The sequence below is a fragment of the Colletotrichum siamense genome, assembly GCF_013390195.1.
Source record: "Colletotrichum siamense strain Cg363 chromosome Unknown KSG_Cg363_contig03, whole genome shotgun sequence".
Taxonomy (NCBI): domain Eukaryota; kingdom Fungi; phylum Ascomycota; class Sordariomycetes; order Glomerellales; family Glomerellaceae; genus Colletotrichum; species Colletotrichum siamense.
This window is the reverse complement of record NW_023501016.1, coordinates 518,906-540,337: the sequence shown is the minus strand read 5'-3', so window position 1 is coordinate 540,337 and position 21,432 is coordinate 518,906. Positions and strand designations below refer to the sequence as shown.

At 52.3% G+C, this 21,432-nt stretch overlaps 9 protein-coding genes across 9 annotated transcripts; 5 read left to right on the top strand and 4 right to left on the bottom strand.

Moving 5' to 3' along the window:
• Positions 1 to 1,036: 1,036 nt before the first annotated feature.
• mpaDE-0 (Cytochrome P450 monooxygenase mpaDE) lies at positions 1,037 to 2,122 on the top strand (the record flags this gene model as incomplete). The annotated part of the gene is made up of 1 exon (XM_036635966.1): positions 1,037 to 2,122. One exon carries the CDS (start codon positions 1,037 to 1,039, stop codon positions 2,120 to 2,122), a length of 1,086 nt encoding a protein of 361 aa, XP_036497189.1.
• Positions 2,123 to 2,380: 258 nt separating this feature from the next.
• On the bottom strand, positions 2,381 to 4,186 carry CGCS363_v004116 (uncharacterized protein; the record flags this gene model as incomplete). The annotated part of the gene is made up of 1 exon (XM_036635965.1): positions 2,381 to 4,186. The coding sequence occupies one exon, from the start codon at positions 4,184 to 4,186 to the stop codon at positions 2,381 to 2,383; it is 1,806 nt and encodes a 601-aa protein (XP_036497188.1).
• Positions 4,187 to 7,798: 3,612 nt separating this feature from the next.
• NMRAL1-6 (NmrA-like family domain-containing protein 1) lies at positions 7,799 to 8,892 on the top strand (the record flags this gene model as incomplete). Its single annotated transcript, XM_036635964.1, has 2 exons — positions 7,799 to 8,338; positions 8,398 to 8,892. 2 exons carry the CDS (start codon positions 7,799 to 7,801, stop codon positions 8,890 to 8,892), a joined length of 1,035 nt encoding a protein of 344 aa, XP_036497187.1.
• A 199-nt stretch (positions 8,893 to 9,091) lies between these two features.
• yoaA-0 (putative N-acetyltransferase YoaA) lies at positions 9,092 to 9,676 on the bottom strand (the record flags this gene model as incomplete). Its single annotated transcript, XM_036635963.1, has 1 exon — positions 9,092 to 9,676. The coding sequence occupies one exon, from the start codon at positions 9,674 to 9,676 to the stop codon at positions 9,092 to 9,094; it is 585 nt and encodes a 194-aa protein (XP_036497186.1).
• A 767-nt stretch (positions 9,677 to 10,443) lies between these two features.
• Positions 10,444 to 11,016, top strand: CGCS363_v004113 (uncharacterized protein; the record flags this gene model as incomplete). The annotated part of the gene is made up of 1 exon (XM_036635962.1): positions 10,444 to 11,016. One exon carries the CDS (start codon positions 10,444 to 10,446, stop codon positions 11,014 to 11,016), a length of 573 nt encoding a protein of 190 aa, XP_036497185.1.
• A 192-nt stretch (positions 11,017 to 11,208) lies between these two features.
• On the bottom strand, positions 11,209 to 12,154 carry CGCS363_v004112 (uncharacterized protein; the record flags this gene model as incomplete). The annotated part of the gene is made up of 2 exons (XM_036635961.1): positions 11,209 to 11,635; positions 11,688 to 12,154. The coding sequence occupies 2 exons, from the start codon at positions 12,152 to 12,154 to the stop codon at positions 11,209 to 11,211; spliced, it is 894 nt and encodes a 297-aa protein (XP_036497184.1).
• A 2,119-nt stretch (positions 12,155 to 14,273) lies between these two features.
• DUG3-0 (putative glutamine amidotransferase DUG3) lies at positions 14,274 to 15,355 on the top strand (the record flags this gene model as incomplete). The annotated part of the gene is made up of 2 exons (XM_036635960.1): positions 14,274 to 14,361; positions 14,412 to 15,355. The coding sequence occupies 2 exons, from the start codon at positions 14,274 to 14,276 to the stop codon at positions 15,353 to 15,355; spliced, it is 1,032 nt and encodes a 343-aa protein (XP_036497183.1).
• A 1,093-nt stretch (positions 15,356 to 16,448) lies between these two features.
• On the top strand, positions 16,449 to 18,396 carry mirB (Siderophore iron transporter mirB; the record flags this gene model as incomplete). Its single annotated transcript, XM_036635959.1, has 4 exons — positions 16,449 to 16,684; positions 16,742 to 17,012; positions 17,065 to 17,407; positions 17,465 to 18,396. The coding sequence occupies 4 exons, from the start codon at positions 16,449 to 16,451 to the stop codon at positions 18,394 to 18,396; spliced, it is 1,782 nt and encodes a 593-aa protein (XP_036497182.1).
• Positions 18,397 to 18,862: 466 nt separating this feature from the next.
• CGCS363_v004109 (uncharacterized protein) lies at positions 18,863 to 20,733 on the bottom strand (the record flags this gene model as incomplete). The annotated part of the gene is made up of 5 exons (XM_036635958.1): positions 18,863 to 18,979; positions 19,188 to 19,313; positions 19,388 to 20,121; positions 20,177 to 20,535; positions 20,591 to 20,733. 5 exons carry the CDS (start codon positions 20,731 to 20,733, stop codon positions 18,863 to 18,865), a joined length of 1,479 nt encoding a protein of 492 aa, XP_036498146.1.
• Positions 20,734 to 21,432: the final 699 nt, after the last annotated feature.

Here is a 21,432-nt window from a genome sequence, read left to right as displayed (position 1 = left end):
TAAAAAAAAGGCCACGCCTCCGTCAACAACCGTAGATCTCTCATACGTAAGCTGGCCCGAGGCCCTCCCTGCCAGACATCTGTCCAGGCTGGCAACGTCTTCAGGAGCCTTTGACCCGCTGAGATGCTCTGCCATGGTGCGTACCTGGAAGTGTGTGCTGAAAGCAAAGGACGATTAGACGCACTACTTCCTTAACCACTTTGCTTGAATGAAGCATCTTCAGTGAGCCCCTTTGATTTGTAAGGCTAGTGCCAATAGTCGACCACATATCAGTGCGGATCATGCTGGCGCAATATGCGATGGCTATATTGGCTTGGCCGTATCTACTGCAGCGGCTTGTGCAAGACCTCAAACGGCCCATTTGCTGATAGAATACGCCAGTGCAAATGGACATCTTATACGTATCAACTTTGTCTCTACTTTTCAGAGCAAGACAATTTATCTCTTGGGATGGAATAAGATCCAATCAACTTCATACCTCAGCTCTGCTGAACGTGACCTGACCTGCATTTTGGTGACCGAAGACTGCTCGGGGCATTCATTTCTAGTCATCTTTTAATGATGTATTAAGGAAACCGAGCAGGAGGAAGTAATAGCACAGATGTTGTTTCAATATGTCCTTGCTGATCTCGAGGACTGGGCTCTTTGTAATCAATCCGATGTTTGCCACCGTCTCATTCGCAATCATTCATATTTCCCCTTGTGGATTAGGAGCCATTTTCATCACCAGTGGTCAGATGTAGCACATCCATTTTCTGTCAAAATATTGTACTCTTTGCGTGAGCGGTCGGTTCCGTAGGCCAATCGCCAATCAGGCCGGCGGGATACCGTATGCCGAGTACCGAGTGCCGGATACCCACTGCTGGAACAGGACGAGGAGCGGTGTGGACCAAGATTATCTTGCAGAAGGAACGCCGCAGAGGATATATTACTGGGCTGTGAAGAGCACAAAAGATTACTATCCATGCTTTTACTTTGTCTATTGCAGCCGCGATACGTGCGACATTAGGTATTCTTATCGTGGGAATCAGCCAAAATGCCTTTATCAAACTTTCACGTACCACCGTCCACCTCGACCGTCAATGTCCGAGTCATTGACTCGACATCCCAAATTGGCTGTAGCATCGAAGGCATGGTGTCGCATACCATCAAAGGTCACACCTGGCTTCAATGTCCCGCCTATGTCTTTCTGGTGGAACACCCGTCTTCGGGTCGCAAACTTCTTTTCGATCTCGGAGTACGAAAGGACTTCGAAAACCTAGCCCCGCCCATTCAGAAATGGTTCAAAGAGAGCGGCACGACCTGCAGCGTCGAGAAAGACGTTAGAGATATCCTCGAAGAAGGTGGGGTTCAACCGGACGACATCGAAGGCATTATCTGGAGCCACTGGCACTGGGACCACATCGGAGACCCAAGCAGATTTCCGACAAGCACCGCCTTGATAGTAGGACCGGGCTTCAAGAAGGTCCTAACACCCGGCTACCCTACCAACCCGAGCGCGCCTCTCTTGGACTCCGACTTTGCCGGGCGCGAACTTCGTGAGCTAAGCTTCGCCGAATCCGCCATCAGAGTCGGCTCATTCCCTGCCATTGACTATTTTGGCGACGGAAGCTTCTACATCCTAGACGCGCCAGGCCACACTGTTGGTCATGTCAACGCTCTTGCGCGGGTGACGACCAATCCAGACAGCTTCATCCTCATGGGTGCAGACACATGCCACCACAGTGCCGAGATGAGGCCGTCCAAATATCACCCGCTGCCCGACGAGATATCGCCACATCCGTTTCTTCGGGGGAATCAGATGCCTTGTCCTGGCGCACTATTCAAACCCATTCTTCAGGATGAAGATACGACTAAGCCGTTCTATGGCGTTCATCGACCTGGTATGCTCTTCGGCGACCCAGATGCCGCCGAAGAGACTGTCGACCGGATCATTGAAGCTGATGGAAGCGGCAACACTCTTGTTGTGATCGCGCATGACAGTCACTTGAAGGACGTTATTAAGACATTTCCAGGGTATGCGAATGACTTCTTGCGACAAAGTTGGGCTCAACAGAGTAGATGGTTATTCCTGAGTGATTTTAAGGATGCGGTTGATGTGGATCACAATGAAGAGTCGTAAACTCGATGCGAACATAGTTGTTTTGCAGTTCTTCTTCACACAACTTGACATAGAGTAGAATAGAAAGAGACCCAAACTGAGATAGATTCGAATAGAAAGATTTTCAAACAACCGTTGGGCACCTTAACGATCGATTAGATGCGATGCTACAGACTGCCATGGCTAGTCGCAATTTCAATCAATACCAATATGCAGAGTGAATGAAAGAAGCTACCAGAATGGATCTAAAATGAATGATCGCGGAGATCAAAATCCTTGTTAGAGTCTGTTGTCAGACGTTCTGTCCCAGATGCCTTGGCCTAGATTGCCGGTGGTCGCTTTTAACTCTTGCAGGTGATCGTCGTGGATTCCTCGAGGTGTGGTCCGATATTTCTTGCACAGGTGTGCTGCAGCCGCGGTAGCCAGCGCATGCTGTCCTCCATTTGCCATGAACTTGGCGTTGGAACCTCCAATGTGGGTAGTGCTGATGTGTTTCCCTGCCATCATCAAGTTCGAAATATTGGTCGAGAAAAGACATCTGAATGGAATGTCATACGGCTTTTTGTCCCGTTCATCCCACTCCCAAGCTCTCAACCGGAAATCGTACTTTTCATCGCCAGGGTAATGCAAGCAAAATGCGCCTGCATTCTGAACCACCGCATCTGGGAAAGCCTTGTGATCGCGAATATCAGTCTCCGCCAGAACATAATCGCCCTTGTACCGCTTGAATTCTCCTTGAGCTGCAACAAAAGCCACCCAATCAAAGTCAAGGTTTGCGTAATTCTCTGGTTCCATCGTTTTCACATTGTGAAAGGTTCCGTAGATGGCGCAGAGAAGGTGATCTCGGATGTGTTCACCGTTGGTATACGGATCAAGCCATTGACCATACTCCCAGAAGTGCGTAAGAGGTCCCTTCATCCGCATATCGGCGGTCGGATCCGGTACGAAATTCGGAGGAACGACGAGAGGGCCGGGTCCGTTCTCAAGACCGGGTTCCCGCAGTTGACCGCGGAGATCTGAGTAGTCTTTCGCAACCTCGATGGCCCAGGGCACAGCAGGGAACGACACAGCCGCATTAGCCATCTTGGTTCGGAAAAAGAGTGTGTGACCATGATGCATGTCGTCGGCCTCGGCAGGCGCAAGACTTTCGCCGTACATTGACTTGGATTCTTGACCAAAGAGTGTCTCCGCACCAGTGAATATGCCAAGAACAGCCTTTCCGGAGCAGTCAATGAAGGTCGGAGCCGACAGGCGGATTTCCCTTCCAGTTCGAGCGTGTCGAGCGTCCAATGATGTTATTGCGGAGCCAACGAGATGCGCATCGTAGACGGTGTACTCCATGAATATTGTCGCGTTGGGCTCCGCGTCGAGAAGCTGCTTTGCCAGTAAATCCCCGTCGGCATGGCGCTGCGAAAGTCCCTGAATCAAAGGGCTAGTCATTCCACGTGGGGAGAGACCGATCTCAACACTAGCATTACCGCCAAGTTTAGGGCGATCTTGCACGAGAGCAACGTGATTTCCCAGTCGTGCAGCTGCCAACGCCGCTGTGCAGCCAGGTATCCCTCCGCCGACTACCACAACATCATATGAGCCGGCATCGACAGGATTGTCAGGTAGTCCACGTAATATCCTCCGCCAGGCACGCGTCTCTTCGTTATTTCCATTTGGCGGGGGTGTATCCTCAAGGCTGAAAAAGATAGCGTCGCAGCGGCCGCAGAATCCAGTCAGGTCGTGGAGAGCAACACTTGTATCGCCGCGTGGGAGATGCATAACACCTGCGTACTGCCAGGACCAGTCCTCATTGTTCGTGCCGAAAACGGTATCCAGGGTGCTTTCGTTGATGGTCAGGGTAAATTGGCCTGGATGATGGTCAGGAACCCAATCCTTGGCTCGAACCCAGACATGATAGTACCCCTTTTCTGTAGATAGGACAGTTGTTGCGTCTGCGACTGGCTTGCCATTACCGTGGGCGAGGAGGTATGGCGAGCCCATCTCTGAGTCGAATTGCGAGTCCAGAATCCAGCCACCATAGTTTTGGAAATCTTCCGCTTCCAGAAGCATGCCTGACTGTGGGAGCCACGTCATGATACAGAATTGCTTATGATAGTGTGTGTAATGTATTGCCACGAATAAGAAGTAAATAGTATAACCATTTCTTGTCTTCCTCCTGCTGGATTTATTTTATATGGCAACGCAACCATCACCGGCCTCGTTTCATGCACAAACAACCTGAGGATTGTTGGGAAAGATTATTAAACATTATTGTAGTCCGAGGTTGTCACTTCGTTATTCATTTGTGGACACCTCTTCTGGAGTTGACATTCTCGGCCCATGGACCAATCGGCTGGTTTCGATGCACGGCAAGCTTCGTAACTCGCAGTCGCTGTAGAATGTGGAGCTTGTGCGGCTTCCCGGTACTTGGCAAGTTGGTCTGAGTAGATGTTTTATGGTTGAGCGCAACCACGGTCGAAGAGAGATGTTTGGGTAGTGTCCTCTTCCGAGTAGAAGATATATCCGGGTCGAGGCCCGAAAGGTCGCAACAGAAACTTGTAAGATCATAGACTCCACGAATGTATCTCAATCATGGAAACTAAAAAACGGAGGCGGGATTGCTGTCAATCCGTCGGGCAAATCGACTGAACGGAGACGCGGCGCCTTTGTAGCTTCGGCTCCCACGCCGGCTCCCGCACTAGCATTGGTGGGGACGATTGAAATAGCAGTCTGATTCCTGCGTACTCGGCACTTGGACATCCCTACATTTCATCATTTTCGGTTCGAACTCTAATATGGATTCTAGAACGGCGCGAGAGCGTGCCAACGTGGTGTGCGTTGAATGTCATTCCAGAAAGGTGTGTCGTCCCCAACGTATACTTCAACATCTGCGAGGAGCCGTTGCCTGACCACCGTATGGCCAGGTCAAATGCGATCTTCAAGGCAGTCCAGATAATCAATGCCGAAACTGTCGCCGCTCTGGTGTCCAATGCATGCAAGATTGCCCCGTTCTCTCAAAGTTGCTCCAAGGAGAAATGCTGACCACGTGGCTGTTGCAGTCGACGCGATGGCGTTAGAAAGAGACGGAAGGTCATCACACGGCACGGTCAGGCACTGCTACCGACATCGCCGACTGTGCCGATTGTGCCGCTTGCTCCTCCCGGCCTCGGCAGTGTCAGTACAGAGAATGAGAATGGGACGCAGATGATCACCCCAACGCCGTCCTCCGACTCCAGCAATCGGACCTACCAGTCGGAAGGTTTCATTTCCCACAGCTCCGTCCTGTCATACGACTCCATCACCCAGCCAGTGGCCATTCACGAGGGCCTTCCGCCACGAATTGTCCAGGCTAGAGGTATTATTTTGGGCGCGACACAGGCGAATATTCCCCCAGCTCCATCGCTGAGAAAAGCTCTGATGGATAGCTTCATTGAAAATGTTCTTCCTTACTGTCCCGTTGTTGATTCGAAGGACCTCACGGACGAGAACTCGTCGACCCTGCTTCAGTTAGCGGTGTGTCTCGTCGGGAGCCTCATGCGTCATGATCCCAGCAGCCTGGAACTGAGTTACTCTCTTTACGAAAAGATTCAAACTCTGCTTTACATCGATTTCGAAGATGATAATATGGCCCTGCTGAAGACGTTCTGCCTTCTGTCATGCTGGGCTCCGGCCTCTCCGTATCGGGTTACGCTTCATGGGCCGTGGCATTGGACGGGGATGGCAGTGCGATTAGCGATACAAATGGGCGTGCATACGCAGTCAAGTTACGCAGAAAATGAAAACACCGGATGTTTTCGGCGGATCTTCTGGTACTTAAACGTGCGTGCCTCCTTCCCTTTTACTCTTACTTAATGAATCTGGTTTCTGTTCCATGTCACTTGTTCTGGTTTGGAACGAAGATCCCAACGTCACCTTCAACATCTCTTTCTACAGTTCAAACAAAGCATTTGTTCATCTAACTGAGACTTTTCACTGACATCCCACAGAATACCGAAACACTTATGGTTGCCTGTTGGGGCCGCCCGCGTTCTCTGAAGCTGGAGGATTGTGACGTGCAGCCCCTTGCGTCGTCAGACTTCGCCGCTGAAGGGGTATCTGTCATGGTTTCTCTTCATTTCACGAGACTGATGAACGTTGCTCGCAGTGTTGCAGAATTGAACACCAAAAAGGGGGTTCCCTCTGAGCATGAGGTGGAAGGAATAATCGCATCGATTTGTAATTGGTATCGAGGTCTGCCAGAAGAGTTGCGGCTTCACGACCAAAACGGAACCCGAAGACCATTTCACCGTTTCACTTCGGAGTTACATATCCACTATTTGACGACGATCATACTTATTCAGATGCTCAGCAAAGACCGCCATTCCCCATGGCGGACGTCCCCGGCCTCAATTGTGGCAGCGTCTTGCGTTGCTCATCTGTACGAGGAGATTCACTGCAGAGAACAAGCCGTCCACTTGCTCAGTGTCAATGGCTTCTTGGCTTTAGTTGCTGCAATTGTGTTGATTTTTCAGCGCCCGAAGTCGCCACAGAAGGAAGTCATTCGCAATAATGGCGTCAACAGCATTTGCTCCGTCCTGCGCCTCATGTCCGCCAAGTATGGCGGGGCGAGATCGGTGCTGAAAAGGATCCAGGGGCTTCAACTGAATGCTGAGGGTAGAGAGCCTTCCGCCAATTACCACCAGAATGGTGGCCTTGCGTCATGCGCCCCATGGGTAGCAAGGGCTGTCAACAGACATATTGATGAGCTGTTTCCTTTCCCGCATAGCTTTTGCGAGAATATGGACATTTTAGGTCTAGCGGAAATACGATTGGACCAGCTATCAGTTCAGGCAGTAGGAGCCGCGGATTCCATGCCTTTTGAGCAAGTGTCAGACTCCGGGTTTTCGTTGATGGACATTCTGGAAATGGATTTCGATGTCTTTGAAACCATGACTGGCTGCATATAGGTGACAGTGCACTCCCATAATATGTAGATATTTTGAAGATTCAGGGTACTCCAAATTTATTATGAACAATGAGATTCATGCCCGAGTATACAAACCTTTGGAATCAAGAGGAAGGCCGCATGAGGCAGTGGGAGGTGGACAGCTCGCTGCTTCATTCTTTGAAATGATCTTTCACAATTTCCTCAGTGACTCAGAATATGACGATGGTTGAATATAGCATTGACTGAGTTAGTGTCAGAATATGGATATGGGCCCTTAGTCGGCGGCAGCGTTCGAATGACAGACTTCGGCCCAGCGAACCCCGTCCCTTGCCAATTCGCCTCGGTTATGTGACGATTGCCGAGTGCCGATAACCACCGTCACCTCTGCCGAAAGTCACGTCTACCAAGTACAGCCGAAGTATACGTGATTCATAGTCCGTTCCTGGTACCAAGTCAGCTACACATTCTGTGAGAATTTATCGGCGGATTGAGAAGGATGATGCGGCAAATCATTGAATGCTCCAGTTGTGGTATTACCCCGAAGTCCGAATTATCATACTTGACCGAATGGCGGATTCCATGCACCGGCTGGTGTTCCAATTGATGTTCTTAGTACCAATCGTAAAGCCAACTCTCTTTGGAATCGCTACTTTCATTACAGTCCCCATACATATATATATAGAAGACGCGATGCCAAAGGGTACATGACTCACAGAATCTGTCATCTTACTCATAGATGAACTGAATACCTCTTTTGTGTCATCTTAACATTCACAAATATGTCTAATCTCATTGTGGTCATTGGCGCAACCGGTGGTCAGGGTGGAGGAGTTGTCAACGCCTTTGTCAACGAAGCAGGGTGGAAGGTGAGAGGTACCACAAGAAACACCTCAAGCGAAAAGGCAAAGGCACTCTCCGCGAAAGGCGTCGAAGTCGTTTCTGCAAATCTCAATGACGAAGAAAGTCTCGAGAAGGCTTTTCAAGGCGCCACGGCAATTTTTGCATTCACCGACTACTACGAGACGTTCTTCGAATTGGGAGATGAGAAGTCTCTGGAGCTGGAGTTTGCCCAGGGCCAGAGAATTGCACGTGCGGCAGCCAAGAACCAGTCCCTTCAAAGACTCGTGTTCAGTGCCGGGCCTCACACAAGCATGATTACTAACGGAGAGGCAATCTGTCCTCATCTTGAAGGAAAGGGACGCATTGTCACATATGTCACGCAGGAAATGCCCGACCTTGCCGCCAAGACAACATTTGCCGTTTTCACCGTCTTCGCCAACAACGCATTGCTCTACGACATTTTCAAGCCTATCTACGTGGTAAGTGAATTGACCTCCTCGGCTTGATGTCTTCAAGACATGTACTAACCGACCTGAAGCCAAGCGCCAAGAAGTATGTCAGTTTGTACCCAACGCCGCCCAGTACGCCATACCCATGTGTTGGGGATCCTGCAATCAACGGGGGCATCTTCGTTCGAAGACTGGTGAAGAGCCCACCACCTCCGGGTTCCTTTGTTCGATGCAACGTGGAAACTCTGACCATGGATTCTTACCTCGCCGCCTGGGGGCGGGCTACCGGTCTTGCTCCGGAAGAGGGGTCGACCGCCGCCGTGCAGATTTCTCCCGAAAGCTATATTGAGCTTTGGGGTTCCATGGCGCAAGAGCAGCTTTCTCAATGGAAATTCTTTCAATGGCTCCATGATCATTACCCCCCAAAGTGGGAAGGGATTACGATCGTGGAAGGAATGGATCTCTTGACTGATGAGGACAAGAAGGAACTTCTGAGTGTCGAGGAGTCGCTGAAGCGGTATGACTGGAGCGCGTTCGAGAAGAAGCCAACCGCCAAAGCTGTCACTGGCCGGTTCTCTACCTAGGGGAAAGCTCAGAAAGCCCAAACCTGTAGGAGCGCCATATGAAGCGATAACAGACCTGTTGAATTCGTGTCATTACTTTACAAAGCACTCTCTATCAACATTTTTACGAGCATGAAGACGTATCAATAAAAGACTCTTTTAAATCATACATAAACATGGTCGATGCTGCCAAATCATGATAAGACAATGTCTCTTTATTTCATGTTGAGCCACGGGCAGTCAAGTCATCCCGGACCACTGCATATACCATCTCGTCCATCAAGACACCGTTCTTGAACACCGCCTTCCTAAGCCTGCCCTCAAGCTGAAACCCGCTCTTCTGCAGCAAGGCCTGGCTTGCCTTGTTCTCAGAGAACACACCAGCCCACAACCTCTCCACCAAGGCCTTTTCCTCACCCATTCCGTCGAACATCCACTTAACGAACGCAGGAACCAACTCGCTCATGATTTTTTGCCCCCAAAATTCCTCGCCCAGCCAGTATCCCAACTCATAACCCCGCAAGTACACGTCTTTGCCGGGGATGATACCGATGCTACCCATGGCTCGGCCCGATGTGGGGCAGATGATGACCCAGCTGCGGTACGGAGGTGTCTGGTTCATTGAGATCCAACTCTCGGCGTCGGCAAGGGTGTATGGGTGCGGAAACTGGTTGCGGAGATGAACGACGACGGCCTTGGAGTTTGCTGCTTTGGCCACGGATGGCGCATCTGAAGGGTGATACGGTCGGAGGATGCTTTTTGAGAGGGCGAGAATGGGCGTGGGCAGATCAGATGGGGACGCCATGTTGCATGCCAAGCCTATGTGACCGAAATCTTCGCACTGAGGTGAGTTGTCGTAAGCCCAAAAGAAGCTTTCTTTGCACAATGTCAATGAATCTGGTTGACCTTTTCTGTTGAAGAACGCGAGAGAACAGTCATTCGACGGAGGGTTCCTTGTGGTTTAATATGTGTCATCAAATGACTCTTCACACAAAAGTGCCGCTGTAGGCGATAAGGTGGTCAGCACGCAACGTTGCTTATCAGCCCCCGTGCAGAATAGCACCTTATGAGCCACATAATTCCTAAGTTAGTTAGGAATCACCCGCCATCGTCCGCTTCAATCGGCGCCGGCCTCCCATCGGGGCCCGGAGGGGTCTTGACAGCTGAACCCGAGACACGGCGGTGTCAGTAAGACTGATCCATGCCACACAAGCTTCCTTAATGCTGCTCCAGCCACATGCAGCAGCCACAGCGTGTTGTGCGTATGATTTGCCCACGTGGGCAGCTGCCCATCAATCGGAGGATGCACTAACAAGCGCAGCTCAGTTTTTGCCTCCCTCATTTTCTTAGCTAGGCAACTATCTCAACTTTGCAATATCAGAGCACGATATTGTTGCGAACAAAACATACAAAAACTGCAGACACATCATGGCTTACCTGCAGCCCCACGTCGAACGCCCCCAGTACCCGGCCGGGGTTCCCAGCAAGTTCGCTCCCGACGGGGCGGTCCAGGCCTTCCCGGGAAACACGATCATCTGTCATCTCTCCCCATCCGATCCCCTCTACGCCTCAATGCAGGAGCTCAGCAACAAGCTCACAGCCAGCAAGTTCGCCTCTTTGATCACCCTCCTACCACCGACGAGCTTCCACATGACAGTCTTCGAAGGCGTGTGTGATCAAGTTCGGAAATCCGGATACTGGCCATCTGATCTATCTCTCGATGCCCCTCTTGAGGAGTGCAACTCCAAGTTCGAGAAAGCTCTGGGTGCATTTGATCTCGGGGATGAGTATGCGCCCCCGTACAAGATGACGGTGAGGGGGTTCGACCCACTCGAAATCGGCATCGGTGTCCGGCTTGACGGGCGCACGCCGGCCGAGACGGAGCGACTCAGATCCTTGCGGAACAAACTCGCAGACAAGCTGAACATCCGGCACCCGATACATGATGGCTACGGCTTTCATCTCAGTGTTGCATACCTGCTGAGACATCTCACAGATGAGCAGAACCGAGAGCTCCAGGCTCTGCTGCTGAAACATTTTGAGAATATGCCCAAGGAGTTCGAGTTGAGCGCGCCGGAATTTTGCACCTTTGAGAATATGTTTGCATTCAAGCGCGCCTTTTTTCTTGGGAAAGAGCGAAGTTGAGGTTTTGTTCGCCTGGTCTTAGCGCATTCAGGGACAGGCCGGGGTTTAAGTACTGGCGATCGTCGTCACGGACAATGTGGATGGACGAGGCAGGCGGGGCATTCAGATCATCTTCAATTATTCGTTCGCTGATGCAAAAGGGTATAATACAGTCTAGAAACATCGTCATCATCTCATGACCAGGCGTCTGCGCTATACAATCCATGCCGACTCCGTGTAGTCCTTTGACAAGATCTGGTTGGTGTTCTTGGTGTACTTCAACCAGCAATACGGGTCATCGTTGCCTTGGTCATCCTTGTAGAGATAAACAATGCCGGCGCAGCGACCGAGCTCAGTTTGCTTGTTGACGTTGAACACGGCACAGAGTCGGATGCACTCCTCGATGTTTGTGGTCGGCACCTTGCCGATGTCGTTGTAGATATAGTCGCTGCCGCAATCCTTCTCGAAGGTGAGGTTCGTTCCTGGGACTTCCCATGTCGGTTTGCTTGAGCTAGTGCCGCATTCACCCTTCCTGACAGCCGTGTCAGTTGGGGCGGGTTTACTGAGGTCGAGGACGGCGTTGGCTGTTCCCGAGGGTGTGGATGTGCTGGATGATCCGGCGGCTGCAGATGCCGTGGCTCTGCGACAACGTTAGTTCTTGTAATAAATGGAGGAAAGCCGACGAGACGTACTTTGCCAGCTCTGAGTTCTTCTGTGCTACCACAGCTCCAAGCGCACCGGCGACCGCAATCAGAGCGCAGAGAAGGAAGAGAGACACAAGCATCAAGAAGAAGGTAGGTTTGCGTAGGCCGCATATCCTCCCATCACGCGGGTCGCCCTTCTCCCCTGCAGGTGGCACGCCGACGGGAGTGTGGTTATTCGTGTAGGTTGTTTGCGTGTACTGCGTTTGGGGCGACGTCGCATGGTGGTCATAGTACGGCGCGGGTTGGTGCTGCGACTGGGGATAATACGGCTGGGGCGCATTGTTGAAATCCATGCCTTGATTCACTTCCAGTCCGTCGGGAATGGCACCGGACTCGGGGCCCGGGGAGCCGTGCGGGTTCTTGAGCATCTTTTCGGCTTCGGGCGACACGGAGTGGCTGCTGTAACCGCTTGTTCTGCCTGAGTAAAAGTGGTCGTGCGGATGCAGAGATGCCATCTCAAACACAAGAGAAGGGCGGCCGTCTGAGATTCGGAGGTGGGAAGGGAGATGCTTAAATTGAAGGGCGATTTACCCGGGTAGTCCGGGGCGGGTTGACAGTGACAAGGAAGAGCAGGCAGAAATGTTTGAGGTGCTTGTAGACCGGAGAGGGATTGACAAAGGAAAAGGACAGAAGAGACGGCGGGAGAGCAGGAGAAAGTGACTTGAAGGATTGACAAGACGTGCCATCGCGCGGATCAGGGGGTCGCGAGGGGGCTGTAAGCAGTAGATGTGCTAGCTAAGCTACACAAGTCTAAGACACAATCTGGACGCCAGCCCGTTCCATCCATCGTCTGGGCCGGTAGGGCTGGCGGCAAAGAGGTGGGAGGTTGGCCGGTACCTACCTAGTCTCACGACGTAATAACGATAACATCTTGGAATAGCATCGGGTGCTGGCAGCAGAAAGTGCAATATTCGGAGGGAAGGCAAGCAATGACGGCAAAGCAAGGCACTGCCCCTGGAAGAGACTCAGCCGCCGAAGTGACCTCGTGGTCCAATGGACGAGCTCCGTGGGATGAGATCGGCGCCAAAGATGGGTTGCTTTTGGGCGCGAAGGATCCGGACCCTTGGCCGAGTCTAGCGGTTTTTGGGGCAAAGTAAGCTTCACGAGTAACCATAATTGTGCTGCCTCAAACGCCCCCCAATTTCAGCAGCGGCCAACCGATTCTCCCGCCAGTTTGTTTTGGGCCAGTGCCGCCCGTCTGCAGGATGAATCGTGTCAGTCTTCCACCGATACTCTCTACAAAAGTACCAAATAATGGTTAGATTCTTGCGCCGTTCAAGTTTCTGATGATCCTTCTCTTTCTCTTCTGCTTTGAAATGGTTTCTAGCTGGTTTCTTGGTCCCCACAATAAGGCCTTGGTCCGTGACAGCGTCCGAATGAGGCAAAGCAGCCCTGTTCACTTCATGTGCGATGACAAGTTCGCAACATTTAGCAGCCGCCCGATTGAGATATGGTATCGTCCCTTCACTCAATGTTGAAACTGAGAGAGCCTGGAATCTTCGTCTACAAGACTCTGTGACTCCCTTAGGACGTGGCTATCAATGCTGCTGTGCCGCTGCGTCTCCTGTTCAAATGGGTGTCCGTCATCATTGATCTCCTACGTCATAGACCTCGCCGAAGTCCCTTTGAATGAACAAAACCATTCAATCTCACTTGCTCAACTCCGACCACAACAAACGGCCAGCCACCAAGGCATACTTCTCAAAGGACTCCAAGCTCGAGTATGTGGCGATGCGTGCTTTGAAACAAACCACCATGACAACAGGCTCCGGCCCTTAGCTAAGCCTTTGTGGCTGCCCTTAGCGGGTGGTCCCGGTCAGTCAGCATCGGATGTTGTCCGCAGGCCAACAGTTTGCAACCTGGGGGCGAGGTTGGCGCTTAGCCGCCGCAATACCCCAAGGTGTTTGTCTTTCTCTGTTTAAGCGTCTTGGAATCCTTCAAAGTACGGTCGCTAAGCGCGACGCGGGCATTCCCAGCTGTCAAAGCTTCGGCCCCGTCGTGTATCGGAAGGATCAGAGTTCCGGGCCGGGGCGGGGCCAGAGTCAGCATGCGTCGCGAGAAGCCATCATAGTCCGCCTGCAAGAAACGACAATTGTCGTTCTTACAACTGGATTTCCTTTCAATTCCATCTCATCTCGTCGCTTGGCTATAAGCCCTGCCCATTGCCCTGGAAACGTCGCAAACCGATTCGTCCCCCCATAGGTTTCTTGCACTACCACCTGATGAAATTGCAGCTCCCAATACGCCGTCTTTCGATCATTCGTATTCTGGGACAAAGTCGACCGACACCGACCGACGCTGAATGATGGAAATCTGGAGTCAGATCAATGTGAGTAAGTGAAGGGCGGTACTCGAACTTTAACGTGCGTGACGTCAGCGTCTCCTCGCATGGCTAGTGAGACAAGCCTCAAGCCCGAGCGTGAATGACATATGGGAGAGAGGGGCGGTCTGGGGACTACTCTCAGTTTCCCGATGCAATAGCAGCACAATCTCCGATTGTAATCGAATACACAACAACAAAGACTCTTTCGAATTACTTGATCTATCAAGCGACGAGCCTCGTCGAATGTCAACATGTGCCGCTGGTTCGCGTATTTGGGAGATGAGCCTCAGCTCCTCGAGGACCTAATCCTCAGACCCCGTCATGCCGTTGTGAAGCAAGGTGAGATCAGCTTTCAGACTGAGGGCCGGAAAATATGTTAACAAGATCAGTCGATGAGCACTTCTTGCCATCCGGTCATACTTCATTTGACCCACAAAAGTCCATGGCCGTGTCCGCTGCCAGTGACACCGGTTCTCCGAACGCGTTCAGTAATATGGATGGATTTGGAGTAGGATGGTTCTCAACCGTCGAGCGAGAGTTCGCGACAGGAGAACACGGCCGTGGGAAAGAGTTACTCCGGCCTATCGTGTACACCAACATCCGTCCGCCCATGAACGATCTCGTTCTCCAGAGTATTGCCCGCGGCACCAGCACGACAGCGATCATTGCCCACGTCCGAGCTGCACCTGGGCTCACGCCCGTGGTGCAGACCAACTGCCACCCGTTCACCTTCGGACGGCATCTCTTCGCGCACAACGGCATTGTAGGCGCTTTCGCCTCGATCAGGACACCACTGCTGCAGTATCTCCCACTTAGGTACCAAACGGCCATTCTTGGCACCACGGATGCTGAGCATCTTGGTGCCCTGTACATGTTCATGCTGTGCGGAGAAGAGGGGGACTGGACGTCACTGTATGGCGTTCCTCAGTTGGCGGAAGCGATGAGGAAAACAATCGTCATGGTCGAGAATATGCAGAAAGAGTTTGCTGCCACCTTGAAAGTCGAAAACACTCTGAATCTTGTCATCAACTCGGGCTCTGAGATGGTCGCTCTGAGATACGCCAGTCCAGCCGGTGTAGAGGCTCCGAGTCTATACTACTCTATGAAGGCAGGGTCCACAATGAACAGGAAGTATACTGGGCATCCGGACGACACCAAGGGTGATGGTAGTCTTGACGAAGAGAGTGGTCTCTATGCGAAGGGTGATCATGGCCGCCATGCCATCGTGGCCAGCGAGCCCAGCACCCTCAATCAAGATGAGTGGGACCTGGTTGAGCCGTCCCAAATGGTTTTAGTCGACGAGAACATCCGTCTGAAGGTGGTAAACATGTAAAATGGCGCACAACGACAGACTAGTACTAGCTCCCACATAGGACGCACGTTGTGGCCAATTCCATGATTGCTTTCTTTGCTTTCGCATCCAGTAGCTTTGGGTGTTGTTTCACTCCGTTACCTTAACTCGCATGCGCCGAGAGGCTGGCTCACGGGCTGGTTCCAAACGCTGGCATGGGTTCTTCCACAACCGCATCTCATCCTTTGTAGGCCAATCCCATGAAGTCGCGCAATATTCATGTTGTGTAGGGCTGATGGCCAAGACTGTCGTGCCTTTGACATGCAGCACTTCCGCGGGGACTTCATATCATGCAAGTCGGAACACTGCTCCGGAAGCTTGTCTTGCGTCCCCAGCACCACCCAGCACCATACGAAGCCTATTCCCAGCCCAAAGTCCGGCAGCGTCCACGAATCATACGTCCGCAGCCAGCATGTTTAGCGAACATTTATGGAGACAGAAACCCGCTCAATAGGTCGGCTCGACGCGAAATGGAATCCAATAGCGCAAAAAGCTTTCCATCAAGACATCCAGACCAAAGAAAGTGCTCAGTCGCGCCCCAAGCTAACTGCAAACGTGGTAGTCTTCCCGGCCGCGATACCAAGATTGGCAACGCGTGTCAGAGTCTGCGCGTTCACTATCCCTTATCAATCAATCTAATCAGATGATGCCATCTCCTCTGATTGGTGCTCGCTTCACGATGCTCCCACCATCCACCCTTCTGAAGTCGGGAACCCGGCATCGGAGGCATCGCCAAGCATGTTCAGGACCCGCAAAAGGGCCCCTACCCGACCCGAAGGATCGTCTTCCCTTCCCGTGTCCTCGGGTCGCGCCAAGCACTAGACGATTTCGGTGCTTCTCGACCGCGATGTTCGGATGGCGTCCCCTCATCATTCGTGGTGTTGAAGGAATGCGCGTGGGTCGACGGGCCTTTACGTAAAGCGCTAGGCTCAAGATGCATTGTTGGCGTCCCGAGGTGGGTTGAGAGACGGTGGCGCAAAAGTTCTTCGTCTGCCTGCCGCTCACCTATATCTGACTTGCCTCCCTGTGAGACACATGGTCTGTTGTTCTCTGTCCGCCGTCCCTCCGCGCAACAATGGCAGTGTTTTCGAAACTCCAAGAGGCCCTCGGCCGCAAGCCTGCCAATACCGAAGACGAGATTGTCGCTGCTCCCGAACCAGTGGACGACGCCGCTGTTAGGGAAGCCGCTGATATCCCTGACGAAAAGATCGTTGAAGATCTCCCCAGCGAGAATGTGCAGCATGGTGTCAAGCTGGCGCAAGCTTTGTCTCTGACCTGGGGCAAAGAGTCGCTGGTTGCCATTTTCATCTTGTAGGAATCTTGGCACACCCTTGTTCTCATCTGGGCGACGATCTAACACAAATCTAGCATGTGGTTGCTCTACCTTACCAACGGATTCCAGAGCTCGGTCCTGTATAGCTTGACGCCGTATGCAGCCAGCGATTTCGAGTCGCACTCTCTGCTCCCTGTTATCGATATCGTTTCAAGCGCAATGACGGCCTCGGTATACATACCTTTGGCCAAGATCTTGGATCTTTGGGGCAGAGCTGAAGGCTTCCTCCTCATGGTCATCTTCGCTACTCTCGGAATGATTCTGCTGGCTGGCAGTCAGAATCTGGCTACCTACTGCGCAGCTACCGTAAGAGTCAGCCGTCGAAAGTTGCTCCACGATGATGCTGACCTGAGCTCAGGTGTTCTGGCAACTTGGCTGGTCCGGCCTTACCTACAGCATTGATGTCATCACGGCCGACTCTACGAACCTGAAGAACCGAGGTTTGGCCTTTGCCTTCACCTCGTCGCCTTACATCATCACTGCCTTCGCAGGACCCAAGTCCGCCGAGGGCTTTCTTGATAACGTCAACTGGCGGTGGGGCTTTGGCTGCTTCTCCATCGTTTTGCCTGTCGTTGCTGCGCCTCTGTATGGCATTCTCAAGTGGAACATCCACAAGGCCAAGAAAAGAGGTGTCTTGGTCCGTGAACCGAGTGGCCGATCGTTCCTGCAGAACGTCTGGTGGGCGCTTGTGGAATTTGATGGTATGTATCAAGGAATTACGCGTCAGTGCTACACCGGACTAACCTACCACTTTGTAGTTCTTGGGGTCGTTCTGTTCGCATGCGGTCTCGTCACCTTCCTCCTCCCGTTCTCTCTTGCCAGCACTGCGCCTGATGGCTGGTCTTCCGGGTACATCATTGCGATGATCGTCACGGGCTTCGTCGTTCTTGGACTCTTCCTTCTCAACGAGCTTTTCCTCGCCCCGGTGCCCTTCTTGAAGTTCAAATTCTTCGCCGATCGAACAGTCATGGGTGCCTGCGTTCTCGACATAACCTACCAGGTCGCTTACTACTGCTGGAACAGCTACTTCACCTCCTTCCTCCAGGTTGTGAACGATGTCTCTGTTTCAGAGGCAGGGTACATCAGCAACACTTTCGATGTCGTCTCAGGCGTCCTGCTCTTCATCGTCGGCTTCTCCATTTCCAAGACTGGCCGCTTCAGGTGGCTCCTCTTCGTCGCGGTTCCGCTCTACACCTTCGGCCAGGGTCTAATGATTTACTTCCGCCGACCTGGCCAGAGCGTTGGATACCTCGTCATGTGCCAGATCTTCACCTCCATCGGCGGAAGCGTGTTTATCCTGTGCATGCAAGTTGCCATCCTCGCTGCTGTTGACCACCAGCACGTTGCAGCCGCCCTTGCTTTGCTAAGTGTGTGCGGCAACATTGGTGGCTCCGTGGGTAACACGGTTTCGGCCGCAATCTGGACAGACACCTTTGAGAGTGCCTTGGAGCGTTACCTCCCTGCGTCTGCATTGGACAGTGTGGCTGACATTTACGGGGACCTCGACACGCAATTGAGCTATCCCGTCGGCAGCGATGAGCGCATCGCGATTCAAAACGCGTACGGATATGCGCAGACAAGAATGCTGGCTGCTGGCACGTCAGTCATGATATTTGGATTTGTGGCCATTTTCATGATCAAGAACTACAACCTCAAGAAGATGACTCAAACCAAGGGTCTCGTTTTCTAATTCTGCGGTGTTCTTGTTGGATACGTAGTAGCCAGGTAATGAATTTGATGCGCATTGATGCCCAAAGCTATTGATGTTATTCTTCTGTACGAATTGCTCCCATTACCAAGGCTCTAGTGCTACTTGCAATTCGCACCGGTCTTGCCTCTTCCATGTCTATAGTCAATCAATCTACCTCCTCAATTATCGAGTTGCGCCAAGCAACCAATCCAAGCATACGCAGTATCCATCGGACCTTCCCATCTGAAAACTTATCCTCGTTGACCCATTGGGTCTAGTGCTGGGGCATTGTCGAGCCAAATATCGAGGGCCCGATTGCTTCTGTCCACTTCCAGCCCAACGGCGCAGCAAAGACTACCGGCCAAGAACAGTCATACGAAATACCGCCACCATAGTCACTCCGATGCCGCTCTTCAACCAAAAAAGCCAAACCGATATTTCTGCGTCTAGTGCTCCTAGATGTTTCTTATGCTCCAACGCAGCCAGAGGCTTCCTCCTCAAGCTTTCTTCGCTTGATAGTCTCTCGGCCAGCCTGATTCTGAATGTCTCTGGTGTTGTTCAGCTGCTTGTTACTTACTTTCAGCTGGACAAGCAGTCAGTAAATGGACCTAGAGTTCGTGTGATTGCAACTTGCCTTGCGCTCAGCGACAGGACCAGCGGCCAGCCTATGAGTCCATTCGCCCCTCAGAGCAGAGTGCAACATGACTTTGTGGTGCTGTTGACGTCATCGGTCAGTCTCCTCTCCGTATTATGAAACGAATAAGCCGGCGAAATGCTGCCAGTGTACTTACTTTCATGTTGTAACACATCTGCTCCCAGCGATCAGCGAAGGTTCCGTATGCCTCCCACATGGGGCAGCTCTCTCCTGTCCAGCGGAGCTTGAGCTCCCAACCTTCTTGGATGTCCATCGCGGAAATCTGCTGAAGTTAGCCACTGCCACCCGCTTGTTATCATCCGCACTCACCAAGAGCTTCTAGCTCAAGAGTTCCACCTCAATGTTCGTGAGGTTGCAACGAGCAGCTGCGCGAAGGATGTCTGCTGGGCTACTGCTGGGGTCCACATAGACAGCGTCGGCATGGGAAAGCCCAGGAATCTTCTTGGGAGCGTCTTGTCCGCGCTTCCGCTTCGATGATGGGCCCGGGTCATTTTTGTTTTCGTCTTCAATATGCTTCGCATCCAACTGCGCCTTCTTGCGAAGTGCGTCGGCTTTCTCTTGAAAGCAGCTCGTATCGACAATCGCGTCGTGCATCTTCTGAATGTACTCTCTACGCCTGTCCTCGGTGGTGGGCCAACTAGGATCGTTTTCACGGCTCGGCGACTCCTGGCGGAAGACACGTTCGTACGCCTTCCCCAAAGCCACCGCCTGATCCGCACTGTCAACGATACCGCGGTAAGCCAAGGTCAGAGGGGTCTGAAGCTCAGCCTTGAGCAGCGGGTCTTGGTGATCGGTCAGACGGCTGGCCTTGCCAGTGCGCTTGCTTTGTTTGCGACTTTCCGGCTGCTGAGGGCTCGAAGGAGTGGCCGCCTTGATTATCTTGTATTGTTCCATGATCACCCCGACAAAGTGGTCGGCAATGTCGGTCGACATCTTGCCAAACCAGATTGCGGCATCCCTACCCATGTACTTGATGTCTAAGTCTGCCTCGTTATGAAGCAGCATGTCGTAAAACGCTACGGGAGGGAAAGCTCGGGAACCGTCGTTAAAACGGTACGGAATCACTTTATCTGGGGACATGTCAGAGAGGAAGGCCTTTTCCCCATAGGTGCGATGACCACATACCAACGATCGTTCCGATCAGAGTCTTCTTGACCTCCAGGGGAGTATCATCGCCGATGATGTGGTCTAGATAGTCGAAGAATGGGTCTTCCTCGCCGTTGACCGCGCCGAAGCTGCGTTCGCTGTCTGCCTCGGGTTCAACGGAGAGAGTGTCCTCAGAGCCACCGACAGACCAGTCTTCGGGGCTAGCCGAGGTCGACAGAGAACCGCCTGGGGCAGTTTGATCTGGCGTCGGGCATAGCTGAGAGCCTCGAACTCCGAGCGCGTTGTTTTGGTCGCCCGTTGACGCGTCTCCTGCAGTCGCGCAGGCGTCCAGATCGAAGAACGTCTGTACCTCGTCGGCGTGCCAAGCCGTCTGCTCACTGTAGACGCGTCAGCTATTGAACGGCGCGATGGATAGAGATTGGAGTCTCTTACTCGATCTGCGCCACATCAAGAAGGAGAGAATCAATCTCTGTGACGCCAAGATTCGGGAGATCCCAAGGCTGTAGCCAGTTAAGATCGGCCTCGTGATCCAGACCCGTCGCAGGAAGGAGACCTGGCTCTAGTTTGGAGGGCATCTTAGGCTGCCAATCCTCGTGGGCGTTGAGGTAATACAAGTCGGGGAGCTTAATCGGAAGTGCAGGCCTTCTGTACGGAATCTGAAAAGAACTTGATGGAGAGGATAGAGACTAAGATAAAGTACGCCGAGGGGTGTGAACTTGGGAGTAAAAGTGAAAATTTTGTGCGATCAGAGAAATAGTTTGAAGTGAGGAAGGTGGGAGAGGTACTCAGGAGTGTGTAAGTAGTCGGGCTGTCAGTCGTTGCTGGGGAGGGTGTGGAGACAATCAGTAGTCGGGATGAGCCCTCAGGCACTGTGTGAGATCAGTGCCGGACGTCGCGCCCTGCCCCCGTAACGGGTAAACAAATACACTCAGATAGTAAATATGTGCACGCAGCTCATCATGGCAGCTTACTTAGGTGCTGTCCTCAAATCGAATGATGGCAGCAGGTCACGATGCAAAAGCCAACCCCTGGTGCCTCGTTGCGGCACTCTGAATATCACTGTCGAGAGAACTTCCACCACAAGCAGCGTCGCACCACTTTGAGACCACTTCTACAACTCCCAGAAGACCATTTATAAGTAGTTAATTGGCATATTGCGACTTTGTTCACGGTAGGCACTGGAGACGGCCCGTCAGGAGGTCGATTGGCTTTCAAGGGCCCTTTTTCGTCGCCCGCATCGGACTATTGAAGCGGCGTCTGTGACCGACGACGGG